General features: G+C 50.2%; 8 protein-coding genes across 8 annotated transcripts; 4 read left to right on the forward strand and 4 right to left on the reverse strand.

Moving 5' to 3' along the window:
• Positions 1-1,318: 1,318 nt before the first annotated feature.
• Positions 1,319-2,422, forward strand: JN550_011345 (uncharacterized protein; the record flags this gene model as incomplete). Its single annotated transcript, XM_049309701.1, has 1 exon — positions 1,319-2,422. The coding sequence occupies one exon, from the start codon at positions 1,319-1,321 to the stop codon at positions 2,420-2,422; it is 1,104 nt and encodes a 367-aa protein (XP_049166699.1).
• Positions 2,423-2,632: 210 nt separating this feature from the next.
• On the reverse strand, positions 2,633-4,144 carry JN550_011346 (uncharacterized protein; the record flags this gene model as incomplete). The annotated part of the gene is made up of 1 exon (XM_049309702.1): positions 2,633-4,144. One exon carries the CDS (start codon positions 4,142-4,144, stop codon positions 2,633-2,635), a length of 1,512 nt encoding a protein of 503 aa, XP_049166700.1.
• Positions 4,145-8,369: 4,225 nt separating this feature from the next.
• JN550_011347 (uncharacterized protein) lies at positions 8,370-9,684 on the forward strand (the record flags this gene model as incomplete). Its single annotated transcript, XM_049309703.1, has 5 exons — positions 8,370-8,398; positions 8,458-8,595; positions 8,657-8,760; positions 8,807-8,910; positions 8,965-9,684. 5 exons carry the CDS (start codon positions 8,370-8,372, stop codon positions 9,682-9,684), a joined length of 1,095 nt encoding a protein of 364 aa, XP_049166701.1.
• A 510-nt stretch (positions 9,685-10,194) lies between these two features.
• Positions 10,195-11,500, reverse strand: JN550_011348 (uncharacterized protein; the record flags this gene model as incomplete). Its single annotated transcript, XM_049309704.1, has 3 exons — positions 10,195-10,898; positions 10,956-11,286; positions 11,363-11,500. 3 exons carry the CDS (start codon positions 11,498-11,500, stop codon positions 10,195-10,197), a joined length of 1,173 nt encoding a protein of 390 aa, XP_049166702.1.
• A 2,365-nt stretch (positions 11,501-13,865) lies between these two features.
• JN550_011349 (uncharacterized protein) lies at positions 13,866-15,545 on the forward strand (the record flags this gene model as incomplete). The annotated part of the gene is made up of 1 exon (XM_049309705.1): positions 13,866-15,545. One exon carries the CDS (start codon positions 13,866-13,868, stop codon positions 15,543-15,545), a length of 1,680 nt encoding a protein of 559 aa, XP_049166703.1.
• A 319-nt stretch (positions 15,546-15,864) lies between these two features.
• On the reverse strand, positions 15,865-17,268 carry JN550_011350 (uncharacterized protein; the record flags this gene model as incomplete). Its single annotated transcript, XM_049309707.1, has 1 exon — positions 15,865-17,268. The coding sequence occupies one exon, from the start codon at positions 17,266-17,268 to the stop codon at positions 15,865-15,867; it is 1,404 nt and encodes a 467-aa protein (XP_049166704.1).
• Positions 17,269-18,228: 960 nt separating this feature from the next.
• JN550_011351 (uncharacterized protein) lies at positions 18,229-19,305 on the reverse strand (the record flags this gene model as incomplete). The annotated part of the gene is made up of 1 exon (XM_049309708.1): positions 18,229-19,305. One exon carries the CDS (start codon positions 19,303-19,305, stop codon positions 18,229-18,231), a length of 1,077 nt encoding a protein of 358 aa, XP_049166705.1.
• A 1,211-nt stretch (positions 19,306-20,516) lies between these two features.
• On the forward strand, positions 20,517-21,068 carry JN550_011352 (uncharacterized protein; the record flags this gene model as incomplete). The annotated part of the gene is made up of 2 exons (XM_049309709.1): positions 20,517-20,669; positions 20,724-21,068. The coding sequence occupies 2 exons, from the start codon at positions 20,517-20,519 to the stop codon at positions 21,066-21,068; spliced, it is 498 nt and encodes a 165-aa protein (XP_049166706.1).
• Positions 21,069-21,629: the final 561 nt, after the last annotated feature.

A 21,629-nucleotide genomic window follows, 5' to 3' on the forward strand; every position in this document is an offset into this window, starting at 1 on the left:
CTTGTCATATGTATCATAGGAAGTGTGGCTTTAATACAGATCATCTTTGGGGAGTTCATATCGTGGTTTTACACACTTCTTGCAATAATGCTCTCCCTTCCGATGGTGGTAGTGAGCATTCGATCGATAGCCGAAACTGATTATAACCCGGCGACAGCTCTCGGTAACATATCTCTCCTATGTCCAATTTTTGTTAGCTGCTAACATGCATCCAAGCTTCCCAGGCAATTTTCGCTGCAATTACATCCCACTTCAACCCCAATGCTGTCATCATTAATCTGATATCAGCAGCGGTGGCCCAAGCTGGGGCCGTTCAATCAGGAGATCTTGCGTATGATCTCAAAGTCGGCAACCTCCTTGGAGCACATCCGGTAGCACAACTATATGGGCAAATAATTGGTTCAGTTTACGGTGCACTTATCTCGTGTGGGGTTTATAAGCTCTATGCATCTCAGTACCCGATTCCTGGTCCTCTTTTCAAGATTCCATCCTCGTATCTCGTCCTCAGTACCGCAAGGCTAGTCCTTGGTCGAGGCCTGCCGGAGGGAGTTGCGCCTTTTGTACTTGGCAGCGCCATCCTGTCCACAATAGCTACAATAATCAAAATGAGGTTTGCTCACAAATGGTGGCAACATCTAGTTCCCAGTGGTGTTTCCTTCGCAATAGGTCAGTGCCATCTTCTATGTCCAATGGGCGCCTGCTAAAATATATGTAGGAATCTATCTTCTACCCTCGTTTACTATTACTCGAGTCATAGGTGCTGTCTTCTGTTGGTTCTTGACCCGTCCAACTAGATCTAGCAATCAAGGGATGACTGTTTTGGCAAGTGGGCTAGTGTTGGGGGAGGCCATGGCGAGTCTCACTGGCATTGCGCTTACGGCCCTGCATGTTCCTAGGATTGGCAATCTTTGATAGGAATTTAGTTCACGGCACAAAATTTGCGTCGCAGCACTGACCGTCATGTGTATAAGAAGCAAGATTATGTTGCAACTCGGCAATCCGTTCATTCGTTACCCATTGTGAGGGCTTGAAATCTACGTACCTGAAAGCTGCATTGCCAAAGCATTGCCTCCTGGTCAATCCACCGATTCCGCTATGACGTCAACCACAGAGGCGAATAGTAAACTACAACAACATGCTTTCTCCAAAATCACCGCAGGACTTGTTGGAATATCATACATGAATTACTATGAAGCAACACAAATCATTCGTGCGTGAATGAGCCTTGGATGGCACTCACTTAAACCACATTTGTATCACATTGCCTTGGGTCGACGACTTACACAGCCCTGCCGTACCATCTCACCAAATCCCAAGCATGCCTCCCATACCACAGAAGATGAAGGCCATCCAGGTGACTTCGTATAACAAACCCTACGTCCTCAACACAGTCCCGATCCCCTCGGACCTCGGACCGCACGACCTACTGGTCAAGGTGGCCGTGGCCTCGTACTGCCACACGGACGGCATGGTGTCCTCGGGCGTCTTTGGCACCAAGCTGCCGGTAACGGCGTCGCACGAGGGCTCCGGCACCATCATCCGGACCGGTTCCGAGGCGGGGGACTTCAAGCCAGGCGATCGCGTCATGTGCGGCCTGCCACTCCACCCGTGCGGTGCCTGCGCCGACTGCCTGGGCCCCGACGAGGGCCACCGCCAGTATTGCGCTCACCTCGAGGGCCACGTCGGCGTACACGTCGACGGCTGCCTGGCGGAGTACGTGCGGGTGGACGCCCGGAGCACGACGCCATTGCCGGATGAGGTCAGCTTCCTGTCGGCGGCACCGCTGGCGTGCGCCGGCCGCACCGTATGGCGGAGCGTGCTGCAGGCGGACCTCAAGGCCGGCCAGTGGCTTGCCATCGTCGGGTCCGGCGGCGGGCTGGGCCACTTGGGGATCCAGTTCGCCAAGCGGGCGAAGGGCCTGAACGTCGTGGGCATCGACGCCCGGGACGAGGGGCTGCGGCTGTCCGCGGAGAGCGGCGCCGACGTTGTGGTGGACGCACGCAAGGGCAAGGCTGAGGTCGTGGCCGCGGTGCAGCGTGTCACGGGGGGTCAGGGGGCGGACGCGACCATCGTGCTGTCGGACGCCGACGACGCGGCAGCGGTCGGCTGCGCCGTGACCAAGATGCACGGCACGCTGGTGCAGGTCGCGCAGCCGGACGAGGTCAAGATTCCATTTCAGGAGCTGGTCTTCCGTGACATCCGGGTTAAGGGCAGCCTCCTGTGCTCGCCCGAGGAGTCCAAGTCGATGCTGCAGGCCGTGGCGGAGCACGGCATCACCGTCACGACGAATCCGTTCCAGGGGCTGGACAAGATGAACGACTTGACTGATTTGATTCACAGTGGGAGGGTCGCAGGTAAGGCGGTGGTTGTGGTCGATCCGGAGCAGATCGACGCGGAGAAGAAAATAGGGGCCAAATACTAGGTAGTCTAGGGGCACTCGGGTCAGTTCATTGGAGAATATAGGGTAAGTTTGGGGTAAACAATCTATAGTAGAAGGGCTTTGCTTGTATTTGTATGTACTAGCATCTGTAGACATTTTTCAAACGTTGTCAACGTAGCCATACATCGCCTGTAGTATGGGCACATACCCGAACACATTTCGTCTATTGGTCATAAAATTTTACTTCGTTGATCATGCCTCGAACACCAAGACAACAGAGTCGTCGCCTGCTGTCACTATCCTCTCCCCCGAACCCCCTTGCACGAAGCCAAGTACACCACCACCCTCGCCGTCTCCTCTGTGTCCTCTCCACTGGTTCACCAGACCCGAGGCACTTGTTGCACTGACGTTCGAACTGGCCGTTGCACCTCTAACGTCCCATCTGCGGACTACACCGTCCATACCGCAGCTGGTCAGCACCCAGCCGTCGCCCGAACCCCGTAGGAATTCGACCTTGACGACGCTAAACTCCTCGTGGGCCTCCTTGATGTGTCGTCGCACCGCAAATCGTCGGGCAGTGTCGTAGATGGCGATGCTGCCGTCCACGCTACCAGCGGCCAGTAGAGTCTGAGTAGGCGAGAAGGCTAAGCTCTCGACTCCGTCACCCATCGTGTGCAGACTTGCCAAGATGGTGCCGCCCTGGCTGCCCGAAGCTTCGCCGCCCTTCGCCTTGGCCTTGTTCTGCTTGCTGGATTGCGGCTTGGCCTGCGATGAAGCCTCACTCGCGATGCGCGGCAAGCTGATGATCTTGACAGCACCTCCAGCGCCTCCTACGGCAACGAAGGAGGACCTTGGGTCGATTGCGACAGAGTAGAGACCGCCCTCGACCTCGAAACGCTGATCCTCGCCGGTCAGAGAAACGACGGTCTGCCCGTTGTCGTTCGTCAAACTCTTTGCCGCTGCCTCGCCCCAGACATCCCAAACGTGTAGCGAGCTATCTTCAGACACCGTTGCCAAGAAGTAGCCATCGGGGGACCAGGCGCCAGCCGTGCAGGAAGCAGTGTGCATAAAGTAACTCTGCACAATCTGCAGCGGGTTGCCCGAGTCGGACGCATCGATGGTGTACACCCAGACTGAGCCGTCAGAAGCACCAAGCGCAATGGTGTTGGGGTATTGGGGCGACGGGCAGGGTGCCAGCCAGTTGATCTCGGGAACCTCCTGGGCCTCGGCCACAAAGGTGAAGGTGGGCTTGTTCCGCCCGTCAAAGGTGAGTTGGTACGCCCTGAGGCGTCCGTCCATGCCAGCCGACGTCAGGTATTGGCCGCGGGGCAGCGTAAAGGCGAGCGCATTGATGGAGTCCGTGTGGCCCTCGATGGCGAAGAGCGGCGTCAGTTCTGTGCTCTGGGGTTGGGGGGCGTTCGGGTCTGCCTGGTAGCTGGGGGGAAGCACTGGCCTGCCGGAGATAGCGCTCGTATCGAAGACGTATCCCTTGCCTGGGGCGTCTTCAGTGTCGCCTTCCGAGCCACCGGTCGCGATGAGGGAGGGCTGTGTCGGGTGTTGCGCGATGGCGAAGACCGAGTCCTTGTGCAGATCAAAGTATGCTATGCTGTCGTTCTGGAGCACGATCTCCATCTCATCGCCTTCGTCGTCCGAGTCCATCGCAATGTCTCCCTCGGCATCCTCGACCTCCTCGAGCGCATCCTCAGCGTCGAGGAGCTCGGGCGAGTCGTCGATCTCGTCGTTGTCGTTGTGAGGGGCAGACATGGCGAGAGATTTCCGAGCTGCGCAAGTTGGATGTATGGGGTTTCCTGTTCTCGGGGGTCTAGCTGGACTCTGTCACTTCCTCCTTGAGGTCCTGGCCTTATATTTGGGGCAAGGGGACTGTCGCGCGCAGTGCAGATAGACGGTCATAGAAGCCAGAGCTGACGAGGTCCTGCTTGATAATCATGGCGACTTTTTTTTATTTCTATGGTGGGGCAAATCTTGGCCCAGCAAACTACCCCGCCATTATGCATGCATAACCCTGGGGCTTGTGCTTTGGTCTGCATAACGGATCTCGCCCAAGTTGAGCGCCTCCAGGCCGTCTCTCGAGTCTGTCTTCGATATACTCCTTCCATGTGCTCGCAGATCTGCCAGGCCTCAGTCACTCCACCATGGTTATATGCTTCTCGACTTTGCACAGCGCGAGCATCTGATCCACTGCATCTGCCTCAGGCTCGTCAGACCAATTGAATCTGCCAAACCTTTCAAATCTCGCATCATCCTTCCTCGTAGTAGCCTTCGCACTCTCCTAGAGAACAAGAATCGTGCTCTCGCCAGAATCCATGTAGCACCAGAAGAGAAACAGCTCTTACTGGACTACTTCGGCATCATGATGCGTCATGACTTGATCCATCTCAACTTCAAGATCAGGCTTATATCCAGTCTCGCAGTGTCTGATTGTGTACCTCAGTGGGGCATCTGAATTACTCAACTCAAGAAGCAGCTTGGCCAGGTGCCCCACGGCTCTTCTGTTGCACTTAAGAAGTCGGTCAGCATCGTGACCAGACTCGTCCCATCAGCATATTTTGCAGTCTACTTCGAGGATTTCAGCGTCGATTGTTGAGCAATTGGAGTGGAAGTTCATCCTGTTCGTGTACCAGACAGTACCGTATACAGAGAGCTACGACCAACTGGGCCCCAGATACATCTCCCTGCCCTCCTTTCCAGCTGTTTCGCAATTCCAGCCAGAGCCACTCCTCGACCTCGCCTGCCAATCAGTATTGAGAGATGTTCACTGTCGTCTTATACTTGATTTAGTGCGTTTTGAGCCCATGCTTTTGGCATCAGTGAGGGTTGACTTAGCCAGTTTTGAAATTATTGAGCAATCCTGACCAGGGAGCTGGGAAGAAAAGAGGCACGACTCTCTTCAAGTTTATTTATGGCAAGAACATGTCACGGTGTAATGGGTGGGAAATTATTGAACGGAGGTTTGAACGTGTTTCATAGAGCCAAGTCCCGGTATGTAATCAAACAACCCGTGCCCAGTGGGTGCATCAGTCCAAGTCGTTCTCTTTGCAATCAGGTGGGCCTCCTTTATGTTGATTTAATGTGATGAGGATGAACCATTTGTTCCGTTACTTCTGATGCCTACTGCTTCGCGAGACAGCAGCAGATATAGAACCCATCCTCCTGGATGGTGTTGCAGTCGCAGCGGTAGCCACTAGGGCATGGGCCGCCAATCTGAGGGTAGCAACCGTTGTCGTTGGCGGCCGTCGGTCCGCAGTACTTGGAGCGCTCCCACAAAAGGGCCGGAAAGGGCAAGGCTGCCATGGCGGTTGATGCCATAGCGATAATAGTTACGTGTGGAAGTTGCATCTTGTTGAGGGCCTGCGGCACGAACTTGTGTAAACGGTTTGGAACAATGTGAAATGGGTACTGGCAGCAGCTTGGTCTGGTTGTGTAGTGAAGAGCCAAGAGTGATTTATACACAGTAGTGCGGATAGGAAAGTCATCGCCGACGTGGGATCATCTCGTATTCGCGCAGGCAATGACATTCCAAGGCTCATTGAGAGTGTATCAGCTCAGCATGACAAAGTATGGTTCCATTAAACCCTGCTGCTACCATCGTCGGTGCAGTAGACTTCAACCCCGATATTTCGAGTCAGGAGGTTGGTCAAACTGGCATGCAACAGTGATGGTAATTAAAAGCAGGAAGTAACCCCCTGCCGCGGCATGATTGTGGAGAATCAATGCTTGTTTCGACCTGCGTAGATCTCTGATATGACGATATTAGGAAGTTACCGAGGTGCGCCGTAACATTTTGCTTCTCCGGTGTTGCAGTCGGCTCAAATCCCTGCACTGACAATGGACCCTTTCGAATATACCCGCCGACCTACTACAACCTTACGCATTCGACTGCGAGAGTATTTATCCGTTTGCGGTCTATCGATATCTGGTACTGGTAGTGGTCCAGTAAGCAGCGTTGAAACTCTTTCTGTCTGCGGAGCAACAACGCGTGATTAAACAGCCGGTGCTGCTGCAACCGTAACGTACGACCTTTAGCATCTTAAGAGAGGAGCGAGGCAATAATAATAAGGCAATCCGTTTTTCATACCACCTTCCTTGGTATAATTCATTGGGAATGTGTTTGTGGCCCATCTAATATTTTTCGACTTTGTGATTAAACTTGCAGATAATTAAATCCAGCGAATACTTTCGACATATGTTCGGCACAACGATAGTACGATAAAGTCAATGGAATGTATGTGATTATTATGAAGAGAACAACGGGCAGAGTATAGAGTGTCCTGTGGTCATATCGTAACGCAGCCGGTAGTTAAGAAAAGTCAACTATACGTTGTTTCAAGACCATGTCCAGTATAGCCAAGGGTTGTGGCGGCGGGCAGGGCGATGTTAACAACAGAAAGTCCCCATTCACTCACTCACCGTCGCATCAAATGCGCAGAGGAATGATCAAGCCTTGACTCGAGCAGTAGAACGCTTTGTCAGTGTGTACATTGACGCTGCGTACGTGATTGGTCACCTGTAGGCTCACCCACCGTCGAGTAGGTCTGTTCCATCACCCTCTATAGAACAAACATCGGGGCGAGAAACGCAATATGACGGATAATCTCATGAATTATAGAATTGCGATATGATTTTAGCTGATTTCAAGTGCGAATGCCTTCGGCTTCCTTCTTTATAGCATTGCCCGTGCTACGCGCCTCTCGTTCCGAATGCAAGGTGCCTTTACACCGCTTGACCATCCTGGCCATATTGCTCAAACGTCTCGTCACTGACGAAGTTATACATCGAAGCGTAGGCGCCTATTATCACTTGAACTATGCATTCATCAGCCAGCTTCCATTCGTTGTGCCACTAATTGTACACAGCCAGCAGCGCGTCCTCTGCCCCTTTCATCTCTCAGCCAATTACCAGCACTAAACACCACCCGCTAGTGCTAGCCATAAGTTCCTACCTTTGTACCAAGCAGTCCGTAGATACAAGTGGATTCCGTTGCTTGACCTGCATCTCAAGTGTCGTGTATAAACATCCTATAGCTTTAGAGCTTTCAAAAGGCGAAGCACAGATCAGCACGGTGATATTTGCTTGTCAACCACATCATCCTCCATTTAGACCTAAGTTGCTGAGCTTGTCTGACAATGAGCTGTTTGCATCTGCGGTCCACTATCACGGTTGCAGGCCGGGGTCCATTCTCTGATGTTTCCTTCTGGAAATATTCTGCTCTTCCGATATTCAACGTTGGTTGGCAGTCAACGGAATATCATGAAGACCATCCAGAGGACAACTGAACGCACAACGTGAATAACGGACGAAATCCCAAGACGTACTCCACATTGAACGACTTCACTTATTGACCATCCATCGTCATACCTACATGTTATGTGGGTCACGGCGCCTGCACTGGACTGGCCGCGTCAACTTAAGGGACATTCAGGTGTTTACAGAAGGAGCACATTGGTGTTTCTGCCAGACAGCTTGTCTTCTTTCGCTGCGTGGTCGGATGGTTCGTCAGTCTTGATCCACCACGACCAGCAAGTGTCGCATCCAAGGTTTGTACGACGCTACGGACATTTCCTGTATCTTGGTCCGACCTGGATTCGCAGGATGTAGATGTCACACGGAAAATGCGACGCTCCACATCTGCACAGATGACCAGATACTAAACCGTTCGAAGGGAGCCGAGAACTTGAAAGAACGCATTTGCCTCTACGCTGCCGATCACTACCGACGTCCGCGGAGCGTGGAGTTTACCGCGGGCAACCTCGCTTCCCCGCGGTCCATGCACCTAAATCCTTTCTGGCAAAACCCAAACCGTGCATCTAACCTCCATATGCAGCCAGCACCATAAGACAGCGGTACACTAATCCACGAGCTTTGGGTGGTCAGAAACAATTATACATGAGAGCGAGGGCAGCCTATTTACTTCTCTTGCTGGCAATCACTGAGTGAGCCTGCAATCCCTTAAAAATCATTCGCCCCCACAATGCCACGACAGCGAGTTGTGGTTGTAGGGTATGTGTCTGTATGCTCAAACTGCGCCTGGACAAGGTGTTAACGCGTCTGGTGTGTAGAGCTGGTATAGCCGGTCTTACCACCGCATTTTTATTGTCGAAAGACCGGCAGTATGATATCACAGTTGCCGCCAAACATATGCCTGGAGATTATGATATTGAATATTCATCGCCTTGGGCCGGCGCAAATTATATGCCGTGAGTCCTTGAACAATACTTCCAATTGAGGCCTTCGGAGGAGCTACTGACTTGACGACAGGGTGTCCGTGGTTGACACAGATGCGGCGGGTTGGGAGCGCGATACCTGGTATTTCCTGAACGAACTTACACAACAACACCCTGAGGCTGGAATTCACTTTCAAAGTGTGTACACTGTAGTTTTCTAGTCTACTTCTAACCGTCCACACAGAGACCTACATCCACAATCGTTTGAAAGATGTGGGGAGTGTCACTGCAAACTGGTTTTCCGGGCTTTTATCCCCTGATCCTTGGTGGAAAACACTGTTCCGCGATGTAGGTCCTCCTTCAACCTGTTATCTCCCCAATGTGGGCTGAAGTCTATGGCAGTATAGGCAAATTCCCAAAGATGAATTAGCTCCAGGTGTCGACAATGCCCATTCATTCACGTCGGTTTGTATAAACACCGCCTTATATTTACCTTGGCTGGTATCCCAATGCTTGGCAAACGGCGTCATTTTCAAACGTGCCCATTTTCTGCACATTACGGATGCTGCCAGTTCCGACATCCATCATAGTGGCTACGCTGCCAATACTGTCATCAACTGCACCGGCCTGGGTGCCCGTAAGCTAGGCGGAGTATTAGATGGACAGCTGTACCCAGCTAGAGGCCAGATTGTCGTCGTAAGAAACGCTTGTCACGAGATGTTTTCCGTTTCTGGTACCGATGATGGGCCAGACGAGGCCACCTATGTCATGGCGCGGGCAGCGGGAGGCGGAACCATTCTAGGTGGATGTTACCAAAAGGACAATTGGGAATCACAACCTGATCCCAGCATGGCTTTAAGGATCATGAAGAGATGTGTGAAGGCTTGCCCACAGCTCACTAATGGGCGAGGCATTGAGTTTCTTGATGTTGTTCGACATGCTGTGGGGCTGAGGCCGGTTCGAGAAGGAGGTGCCCGTGTGGATAAAGAAAACATCGATGGTATTTGGGTGGTCCACAACTATGGCCATGGCGGAGCTGGCTACCAGTGTTCTTACGGCTGTGCTAAGGCAGCTGTGAAGCTAGTCCATTCCGTCCGTCACCAGGAGAGGTCACACCTTTAAAAAAACATAAACTAGGTACATATACATAGACTATCACAGGATGCGTTGTTTGCGTAACAAATGTATAATTGTGCTTCCTGATCCTTCGAATTCTTGCGGAAATATTGCGCAATCGGATTTATGCTGTCCTTCAGCTATTGATCCAGCATGCTAAATAACACGTCCGAACAATGATGCTACTGTTATGCTTATTTGATTTCTTCGTCGGCCCATAAGTGCACCGAACATGTGAATCCTAGTCGTCTCGATATTGAAAAGGTACCGCCAATATCTTCGATAATTTGCTACGTACCTAATTCGCTACGAACACCGGAATAGAGGCAGAGATTCAAACTACCCGATTCCAGAATCATGACTATGCCATACGTCAATATACTATCAAGCATACTATCAAAAGTTAAACATGAGAACGTTTTCTGCCACAAGCTACAATTAATGAGCTAGATGTCCTAAAACCAAGACTCTTTATAAAGTTTAATGGCTAGCGAGGAGAAATCATGTGATTACCAATCATTTGTATCCTCCATGTACCTCAGCTTCGCTAAGGACAACACCATTATCTTTGGCCTCTTTAAGCCTTTTCAAAGCGGCCACTAAATCATCAGCACCTTCAACTGACGTCTGGTGATGGAAAACAAGCCTTCCGTTGGGAAATACCGCCACCCGCTGCTCTGCGCAATAATCCACAAACGCAGCAGCAGGAATGCCCACCGCGGCTAAGTCTAGTACGATCATATTGGTCTGGACTGGCAACGCAAACTGATACCCCAGACTTTCAAGCTTTTGAGCCGTGGCTTTCGTCAAGCTGTGGACATTGGCCAGACGTGGCAAGGCGTAGTCAAGGGCCACATGCGCAGCTGCTGCCATCATGCCTGGTTGTCTGGTGCCGCCTCCAAGCATTTTTCGATACCATTTAGCACGATTGATGAATTGTTTGCTTCCGAGAATGACACTGCCAATCGGTGCCCCAATGCCTTTAGCGAGACAGATGGACATGCTATCAAAGCAAGCGGCGTAGGCTTTGATGTCAACGCCTTCGCCAACAACGCCATCAAACAAACGAGCTGCATCTAAATGCATTGCAATAGGCTTTTGGTCGTTAGGGGTTGGAAAAGATCTCACAAACTTGGAGATAGCTTGTGCTTCTTTCAATGGCAAAATGGTACCACTCAAAGTGTTTTCTAGCGAGACAACACGTGTAGGAGGAAAGTGGACTGCAAATAGGTAATGGTCAGCCGTAATCTATGCTCCTGGTCGCGGAGAAGACTCACTGTTGCCATCTGCGATCATGTTGGCCTTTACATCATCAAGAGTGAGATGGACCCCGTTCTTGGGTTTCACCATGGTTACACAAGCCTGAGATATAACTGGTAGAGCTCCCGACTCCCAACAATGGACGTGTGCTCGATGGTCGAGAAGGACTGTGTGCGGTGGTTGAGTGAGATGTGTTCGAAGACAAATTTGATTGCCCTGAGTGCCCGAAACGGCCCACAGGGCTGCCTCCATCCCGGTCAACTCAATCAACCTTGCTTCTAGGGCCTTGACAGATGGGTCTCCTTCAGTGTCGTATATATCATCATTCACAGAGGCAACGAGCACGGCCTATACATAATTTATGTCAGCGGTCGTTCCAGACTCTCTAGTTCTGTAGAGTACACAATGACTGTGGTCATCACACCTGCATCATTTCCTCAGTGGGCACGGTGACGACGTCAGACCGAAAATCTCGTGCTGCCTTGTCGGTGGCAGTCTGCCATTGCGCCTTGATGCTTTGTGGGAATATGATCTTGTCATGCTCAATAGTTGAAGAAGACATCTCAAGTGGTCCAAGTTATGATGAAGTCTAGCCGATGCAAGAGTTGGGGAATTTCAGGTGACTTCCGTTGTTGAACCCTGACCCTTAGTTTCGTGTCGACGCTTCTTATAGATTCAGCGCTTCCAAGAGCCTTAGTCGTGTCAGCGATGTTAGCGAATTCCGGATTAGCGGATTAGATTTAGTACCGCGAAATATGGATGCTTGTCGATCATGTCGACCCCAGGCTCCGACTTGCCGAGCTTGCGGGGTTAGCTCTTACCAATCTTCACTAGAAGGCAGGGATCACGACTCAGTGCTGGAAGCCTCGTGGCAGAAACAGTTTCCCGCGGAAAGTTGTCATTCTCCCTTCGTCGCTTGGTGACTCGGCAATTTTGACCAACAGTAGTGTTCAAGTGCCATCCTCACTTTTCTGATGGAATTAGGTAGCGCCTTGATGCCAGAAAACTTGCCATTGAAGTCTAGCGTTTCATTAGTCACATCATCTGAAGCACCAGGGTTTTTCTTTGAAAAGGATACCGTTGTATGAGATCCCGTAGGATCTCGTTATCATGGGAAGTCTTGGCAGTAATGTGCTCCAATTTGATTCGTGCCCCTTCTTGCTCGTTAGCATTGCAGTCTGGCTTATCTGGTTGGAGTGGATGTGCCAAGATTTCTGGTCCTACCTCACCCTGCGTTCTTTCTCTGGGCCCTCAGATGACGGCATTGAGCGCATCTTCGGGCAGCAGGTTCAGGAGCTGAAGGACTAACGTTCTACATGGTATACGATCTATTTCCCCTTAGGATGAACGATTACCAGATCTACTTCACTCAAGATGCATGAACGTCTTCCAGTAACTTCGTATGATTCCATTGACCACGTGCCTGCGATGAAGTTCTTACATGCCATTCCTCCTACTCATACCAAGGGATGCACCGCTCATTGAGGTTAGATCTGACGTGTTTAGACTCGGCCTTACCTATGGGCAAGCAGCCGTAGTAGGATGCAATAGCATCACCGTGGCTGATCTCATTCCCCCATGGTGGCAGTGTTGGTGTCTCGCGTACATAATACAACCCATGCTGAGGATGTCGACCCTATCTGCAAGCTTTCTGCGGGTGAACTTAGAGATTGGCGTGGCTCCGCTTGGTCAGAGTGTTGTCATGAGGCTGGCTGGGTTATGTTGGCCACAAATGAGAATGGGTACCCGTCTGCCTGTCTAAGCTTCAAACACCTCTAACTAGCCACGCACGTTGCCTATTTAATTTATTTTCCTCCAGAGGGATCTGCTGATACTTACGCTGTCAGGAACATAGACGGACGGTATCATCATATTTATTGTAACACGAGGACTGAACTGTCAAGTACATGCTATAGTACATGTACACACCTGGATCAGATAAGATAAGAGTTATCGACTGCATATTGTGCAGCCGGAGTACAGTACCATGTATGGGTAGAGTGAGTGCACGGGCCAGAATTTGGAAATGTTGGTAGATTTCTAGTCTGTCCATCAGCGAAGGTAAAAAACATTTGAAAGCTATACACATATTTTTATGGGCCCAGGTAGATACAACATCATTCAGCTCAATGGTAGTTTTTAGTCTTAGTTTGAGAAGTTTTACTTAACTATCAACTTTCGACCTGATACCCCATGCGCGATGAAGGGCAGACAATAGAACTATATACGTCGGATGCCCAATGTTTCGATTTGTCTCACGTTTTGACGAGCTGCAAGTAGTCCACTGTACGCCGGTGTTCATCATGAACCAAAGGATAGCGACACAGCATGAATCCAGAAATGCATAATACCACAGCTCTTAGCTTTGACACTCAGCGCTTCGATTAGCTCATGAGGATTATCCAAATCTACATACTAAACGTGCTTGCACCAAGTGCGAGGCTTCATGTTCCCACGGATCAAATCCCGTCTCAGTACCATATTAACGAGTCCAGTTCTACTTAGAATCGACATCTGAGCAATCCTGACCTTCAACTCAAAGCCACTGGAGCGCACTCCGTAGTCTTCTTGCAATCGCGTTTGCAAGTTTCTACAAACCGGTGTGATACGTGACCGACCAAGGGTGATACCGTTAGCGTAAACTCTCGCATCAATGCAGAACTGCCCCCCTGCTACCCTGACTCCAGTCGGATTTCGTTATCAACCACCAACGAGCTCATATCTAAGCAATCTAAATAACGCAGTTCTCTGGGTTGCCCGCGGGGTTCAATCAAGATTCAAGATAGCTAAGTGAAAAGCAATTGTCAGAGCAATTATAAGATGTCCTTCACACGTCGCATCAAATTCATTCGATTTCACCAAAGACCTGTTCATAAGTCATCTCTGAGCATTTTCCCGCTACAAATTTCAGACCAAGTCAATTCAATATGCCCACGTTAGACGGAGAAAAGGACGCAACCCAAAGCCAGATCTTCGGCTCGCCTCATCTTGCACACACCACTTCTCGAGGTGTAGGCGATTGTGAGACTGCTGAGGTAGTCAGCGTCCTTCAAACTGAGACCAAGAGAAACATCGAATCTCGTCATGCTCAAATGCTTGCACTTGGTGGAACCATTGGAACCGCCCTCTTTGTCGGCACCGGCCAGGCTCTTGCCGTCTCAGGCCCGGCGAACCTCTTCTTAGCATATAGTATTATATGCTTCTTTGTCTATGGCATCGTCCTGGGCGTTGCTGAAGTTGCTGCGTATCTGCCTCTCCCAGGTTCTTCCATGTCGTTTCACGCTACACGATACGTGTCCCAAAGTCTTGGCTTCGCGATGGGGTGGCTGTACTGGTATTCATTCGGTATTTTGATAGCGTACGAAATCACAGCAGCAGCTCTCGTCATTCAATACTGGAACAACCCTGTGCCCATAGTCGTATGGATCACAATCATGATGGTGGTCATTGTTCTGTTAAACACAGCACCAGTACGAATCTACGCGGAGACGGAGTTTTGGTTTGCCTCAATCAAAGTCATCATGATCATCGGACTACTCATTTTAGCCGTAGTCCTTTGTCTTGGCGGCGGTCCCAATGGCGACCGAATTGGGTTTTCATACTGGAACGAACCACGCCCGATGAACGATTATCTCGTCGATGGAGCGAAGGGCAGATTTTGTGCCTTTATATACGCTCTAGTCTTTTCCTCCTTCGCCTTCAGCTTTGGGCCAGAATTAGTAGCTGTGACCGGCGGGGAGATGAGAAAACCTAGGACGAATATGCCTATCGCTGCGAAGAATTTTGCGTGGAGATTGCTGGCCTTCTATGCCCTTGGCTCTCTAGCCATCAGCGTTATTTGCCGCAGCGATGCTGAAGGTTTGACGGACGGTGGTTACGGCGCCTCAGCATCGCCTTGGGTCATCGCTATCAAAGAGGCTGGCATCCCGATACTCGACTCAATCATCAATGCCGGCATTATCGTATCAGCTTGGTCATCGGGAAACTCTTTCCTGTACATGTCAAGTCGGTCGCTCTATTCGTTGGCCAAGACGGGAAACGCTCCAGCTGTTTTTGCACGGTGCAACCGCTGGGGAGTTCCAATATATGCTGTGCTGGTAAGCGCCCTGTTCGCGCCACTCGCATACCTTAATGTCGGAAATTCAACCAGTGAAGTTTTTAACTGGTTTGTTAACTTGACGAATACTGCCGGCTTCAATTCATGGATCTGCTGTTGTATCATTCTTATCAGATTTCGCAAGGCCTGTGTCGCTCAGGGTGTGGAAAATCTTCCCTACACGTCACCGTTTCAGCCATACGTGGCATGGACCTGCATGGTATTCTTCACTATGCTGCTTTGTTTGAACGGATTCAGCGTGTTTTTCCCTAATCAGTGGTCGGCAACCTCTTTTCTCACAGCTTATATTGGTGCTCCTATTTTCTTGGTGATATATTTTGGCCACCGGATATTCCACTGGAACGATGCCTGGGTCATTGATCCTCTACAGGTCGACTTATATACAGACTTGGACGCTTTCAAAGAAAATGAGACTGATGTCGAACTTGTGCAAGGGAAAAAAGGCTTTCATTACAGAATCGTCAGACTTGTCAGACATTTGTGGGAATAAGGGTTCAGTACTCGGGTAGCCGGTCCTTGATTTAGCCCAGTTAGCTAAAAGCCGGAAGCATTTCTTGATTCATGAAAATAGTCTCTAAACCTTTGTTTTACACTCCATTGTTGATGCGATTCTCGGGGGGTGTGATGTGATATGTGATGCATTAAAGATGGAGAATCAGCTACCCGTGGCACTCACCACAGTGTATCAGTACTACCAAGAGCTAGCTCATCTCTTATCTATGTGCCAGCTGGCGCACCTACACTTTGCAAAAGCGAGTTCACTATTGTACTGTTCAACATATATTAATCTTGGTTCGTAAATGATTGTGTTACATTAAGTTGTCCGACTTCGTTACTCTTTTCCGTTGCTTCTTGGCTCTGCAAATGGCGCTCAAGTGATCACCCAGGTAGTCTGCTAAAAATCTTTCACGGTGTTTGAACCGCTCAAGTCCCTCCTTGGAAAGAAAATCTGAAGCTGCTTGGATGGCAGTACTCTGCTGAGAGACCGTCAACTCTAGTAGCTGATCCCTCTGAAATCGGCTTCGAATGTCTCCGGTGGCGGGAACAAGCGACTTGGCCAAGCTCGGTTCGTTGACCAACTTGACACAGAATGCCTCAAAAAGCCCATGATCAACAAGGAAATCCAGGATGTCGTTCAACTTCTGAGGCTGAGGAACAAGTAGTGGCAGTACTGCTGTAGGAGACTCGTTCAGAGTCCGTCTTATACCCGTGGCCCTATTAAATTCGTCCACCAGCTCAGAGGTAGTGATTTCGAGTTTCATGTCTATATGTGGCCGATCATAGCCGACCCGCTTCCGATACCATATGTTAGATAGGAAAGAGAATATGATGACTGGAATGAGAATAACGTAGCCCCACCAAAAGGTAGGGGTCAACATGGAACCAACTCCACCCAAGATAGCTGCCGATCCATTGACGATAGAGTAGAGTTGAACGTCAAAACAACGTCTCCGAATCATTTGAAGGCAGGGAGAGCCTTGCAGTTCCTTGTTTGCCGCGGTTCTGTGAGCTTGGTTGACTCGCCAAACTTCAACCTGCCAGACCGCGTTGATCAAGCCAAACAAGGCGATAGGGGCATTTCCGAGGTATCCTGAGAGGATGTTGCTTGCAAGCCAGACCTCGGGGTTGGCGCCGCCGATAGCCATGAATGTACCGATGGATATCAGGACGGCACCAACACCCATCAGAATGTCCATCGCCCAGCGGTTGATGGTCTCCATCCGAAGCTCACGCCACGTAATCGTTTCGGTAATGGCGAGCTGACCTGACGGCTGTCCTGCCGCAAAGCACCGGGTCTTTTCTGCTTTAATGCCCTTATGCTGGAAGCGGAGAAAACAGACGTTATGCCACGCCTTCACTGCATCCGCAAAAGCAAAAATGCAGATCATGCCAGCTAGTGTTCCGCCGAAAGCCATGAGGATCGCGGCAAACAATGGAACAGGCACATCATTCCACACATTGGCGGCAAAGTCCCCAGCATTCGCAAGCTCAAGAAGGCCGACGCCCCAGCTGAGGTTGTGCTCAAGACGGAACCCACTTGCATTAGCCCAGCCACGCCGTCCCTTAACGAGAATAACCTGGTCGGACCCGGGGAAGCGCGAAGCAGCTGCACCTCTTATACTGCCAATCTGTTGCAAGGATTTTTTCTCTGTAGCGTGTGGCAGTGCTCGATCGGAAGGAGTTGGTTTCTCGATAGGTTGTTCTTCTGACATGTTGATTGGTGCGGAAAGCCTCTGCAGACGGCTTGATCGGCATCGAGGGGGCAGGCGAAGGTGTTATAAAGAGCCGACGTCGTATGCGACGTAACAGCCCTGGGAGCGTGCTACAGGAACAAACTCTGTCAAAGTTAAGAAGAACGTTACGCGGTCAAAGAATTAAGAGGAACGTTGCAGGCCAACCTTACAACACGTGACCGGCATTCAGGTCCGAATGATTAGACTTACATCTTTGGTCAGGCCCATAAAAAACGGCGCTATCCGGCTCATACGGCACGAAGGGGCAAGGGAGACATCACGTTCAGATTCCGCAGGACTTTCTAGGTATGCAACAGAAGGGATACTCTGGTCAGATCATGAATAAGCCCATTGTTCGTTGACATTAAGTAGTATTGAAGTTATCGCTTCAGCGGCTTGGCACGTTTTGATCTGCACGGGTATAGCAGCTGGCTAACGTGCATGCCAAGCAACCACGGACAAGAAGCGGCTTTTTGGTGGTTGTCGCTGACTCAGGCACACTGATATGACACCGTTGGAGAAACTTCAATTGTCCAAACCTTCAGTCATGAATAGAATTTAGCCCTTCCCAAATGCTGCTTTTTTTTAATTGCAGGCTAGGTAGAAATACGTTAGAGCTAAGTTGAAAATAGCCTTGCTTGGTCCAGATGCAATAGAGTTCTTACACTCGAGTCTTTGACTGCTGCTAACCAATACGGTTAGATACAGCGTAGCCGCAGCTTTCGCTGTCCTCCATTGTTCCATTGCCATAGACGACTAGCATCAAAGTGTGGTGTGCTGGTTCGCCAACATAAAAATGTCCGACGCGCTCACGCAAGTTCCTGCCCAGCAAGAGAGGTTCCTTCCGATTCCCCCAATGCCACAGTTACACGAGGGAAGTTGGATGTCATGCGAATATTCTACCATTGTTTACATATCCGAAAATGGAGCGTGGAGATGTTAGAAGAGTCCGACGCGCAACAGTATTCCTTCAATGGACTTGACCTGGTCGTGAAAGCTAGTGGCGCGAACTTGGATGTCATCGCATGTCTTCTTATCAATGGCAACAGGAGTAATGAAGACAGTTGACTGATAATACAAAGAATCTTCGAGTTTTGCAGCAAACTCAATCATGGCGTGAGCCAGTAATGTCGAATGGTGCAGAGCTGCGACCATTTGCAACAGAACGGACAATGTCGGGGAGGGCCTATATGTCCCAATTCTGACAGAAGGAAGGCGAACAGACGCGTCAGATGCCGCTGCTGGAGTGGCTGGCTCCTCGGCGCATTTCTTGATGTGAAGAAAAATGCTTTCATAGATATCCGCAAGGCGATGCCAGCAGGATATGACAAGAAACATAGAAGCCGTGTCGATGGTGGTTGCCTCTGGGGCTGTCAAATAGAACGTCCCTGGTAGCTGAAGCGTTTGGGTGACATCCAACATGACCTTGGTGAGTTGGAAGGTATGGTCCAGATGGAACAGCTCTTTATCTTGTGGGGGGTCCAGCGGGGCAAGAGCATGCAATGGAATAGTATTAAAATGTTGTAAGAGATCCAAATTCAGTTTTGTCAACGTTTGGACAACTTTTATATGTGCTTCAGACTGATTAGCCTCTGTGCGGTATAGCGCATGACTAGCAACCAAATTGTCGGAGCTAGAATCCTGGTGGAACAGATTGGTTATAAAGGATGAACAATCTATGGCTGGCAATGTTGTCATGGATGCCATTGTCAATGATTCGGAAACCGCTGTCGCCTGCTCAGATGGACTCTTCGTAAACTTAGATGCCCTACGAGCACACTTGTTGGAGGCAACAAGAGTTGCGTCATGGTCCATATCGGAAGCTGTCCTCAGTCCAGCGGCGGCGACAGTTGCGGGACGCATACCCCGTACCGACGTACCAAATATACATGGAACTTTGGCCTTGATACAACGGGCACACCGCTGCTCTTGATCAATTCGGCCGGGACAGGCGAGCTTGTGAGCATGGCAGCGGGTGCATGCGCGGCGAAATGGGAGCGGACCACGTGTTGGCATGTTGATGAGTACAGGGGCGGAACCGATGGTCAGCACACCAAGCCTTCAAAGAGACAAGAAGAGAAAATGAACTCATTGGAATAATATTGAAAGGGGCATCTATCTAGCTAGGTGTCTAATTGCTAAGAAGTATTGGTTGTACAGATGATGCAAGGGCACGTGAGAGAAAGTGGAGAGGCTGAGGCATCTCCGCTTGGGGGCTGCCCGCCTTGCATGATCAACTTATCCGAGTTGAAGTTCACCGAACGTCAGAACATCAGGACAATCAAGACATGTCCGAACTATGCCTGTCTCTCTCGAAATGGCTTGGGGCGCGTGCGGCTATCATCAACGCGAACCCACCCCAAGCAAGCACCCCGTTCTTGCCGATCTGCCCGCCGTATCACTTGTACACCCATTACTCATTACCCCAATTGCTAAATTTCCATCATGAATGACAAGGTAGACACTCGCTCGCTGTCGCCGACAGCTGCTATAGCTGGTGGTAGGTGAGGTAGTATAAACACCCCATCCACGGGGCACCACTACATAGTTGGCATCGCACCTCGTAAGGATCGCATCAGGTGGCGTCTCACAACCCGAGGGTCATTCTCATTCACCAATACGTAAGCTTTATAACTTGAAGGCACAATTCATCGGATTGCGAAATCAGTGGGCCATGGCTATCAACAATGTGGTGGTCTCTGCATTGATTGTACGCCGAGAATCTTATGCCATCTGCCAAGATAATAATACAATGACTCTGAGTGGTCTCTGTTTTCCACTATGTTCTGGCTACGCTTGATGACGCTGGGGAACCGTAGTCAAGCCCCCAAACGACTCAGGTTTGGTCATTGATTGGTAACCTCTAGTCCTTGTTTGCTTGTGCTACATGCTTTTAACAATTAACCAATAATGTCTCCAGTCGGAACGTCTGAGATGGGATCTCAATTTGCAGCAATTCCGAAGCTTTGGACTGCCTGCAGGCTGCGCCGATCGACGCCACCAACAAATCCGATGTATGGGCCCATGTTGCTGCACCCGATGCTACATGACCGATGGAATTGTGTAGCATCCTCCATTGGACATTTGGGCCAGCTTCAAGACGTCTCTATCTTTTAAATACGCAGCTTATCCTCTTAATATCTTTCCCACCGTGCTTCTCGACGCTTCATGCCTTTCCCTTAGCACTCCATCCTAAAATCTTTCGTGCGCCACACTCCCCGTCCATTATGCCCAAATTAGAGCGTGTGCTGCGTCTTGCTGGCACTTACCGTCGCAGTGAGAACCTTTCAGAAAAGCAATTCTACGAATATATCTCTGGTCGTCACGGGGTCGAGTGTGCCAAGATCCACGCGAAATATGGCGTTCTTAAGTATCAAATGGTCAGCCCCCACCCGGCGTGGTAATACCTTCAAGTGTCGTTTCTGACTAATTAGGCTTTCAACACGGCTAGTATGCGAGCTTTAGCAGATAGCATGAGGATTCCCTACCGAATGGACGACCACGACGTGGAAATAGAGTACTACTTCAAGGACGCTGCTGCGCTGGTTGCTCTGTCCGCCGACAAGGACTTTCAAGCATTGCACATCGAGTGTCTACCCTACGTTCAAATCAATAAGTCGACGGCCACCATGGCATGGATCGAGGTGTACGTCGATAACGGCGAGCTTGTGAACATCAGTTCAGAAGGGAAAAGCCTCCAGCCCTCATTTGAGGAGCAGTCTAGCGTTGAAACAGCCCTACCTGTTGCCAACTATCACGATGATGCAGGGAATGTTTAGGGGCCAGCTTCAACTACTCTTCTTTTCTTAAATATCCTCTTAACGCTGATTTGGATGCGGTACAATTGGTCAAACACTGGGGGTGATGTATACTGCGTTATGGGACCAAAGTTGCACAGGCACCGTCTAGGTGCAATGCGGATTGTGGCTTAGGAATTATGAATGCACTACACTTCCTTGCTATTGAATGATGACACGTTTACATCTTCTCCATTAAGTCGCAGATTGATGCCCGTGAGTTCAGCGTTGAGCCCGTGATTCATCTCCACATGTACTGGTACCCATGAACGCCCCTTTGAGGACAATGCGCAATAGTGAGGAGTGGGTCGACACGAGCAGCTTCGACCACGTTTTTTAAGTAAAAGCATAGGCTGCACTGCGAAGAGCTCGGTTTGAAGAAACGGAGTAGGATTCGGTGATTACAGGGTTTCAAACACTCGTTGATGAGGTTTTACTTGAGGGTCCAGAAGATAAGGTAACACGGCTACATTGCGAATTGCAAACGAAACTGGACTTGCTTCAAAGTTCTTAAGGAAGTCTTGTGCCACCTTCTTGTCACAG

This window comes from Neoarthrinium moseri (assembly GCF_022829205.1).
Source record: "Neoarthrinium moseri strain CBS 164.80 chromosome Unknown scaffold66_Wmoseri_CBS_16480, whole genome shotgun sequence".
In the NCBI taxonomy this organism is placed as follows: Eukaryota; Fungi; Ascomycota; class Sordariomycetes; order Amphisphaeriales; family Apiosporaceae; genus Neoarthrinium; species Neoarthrinium moseri.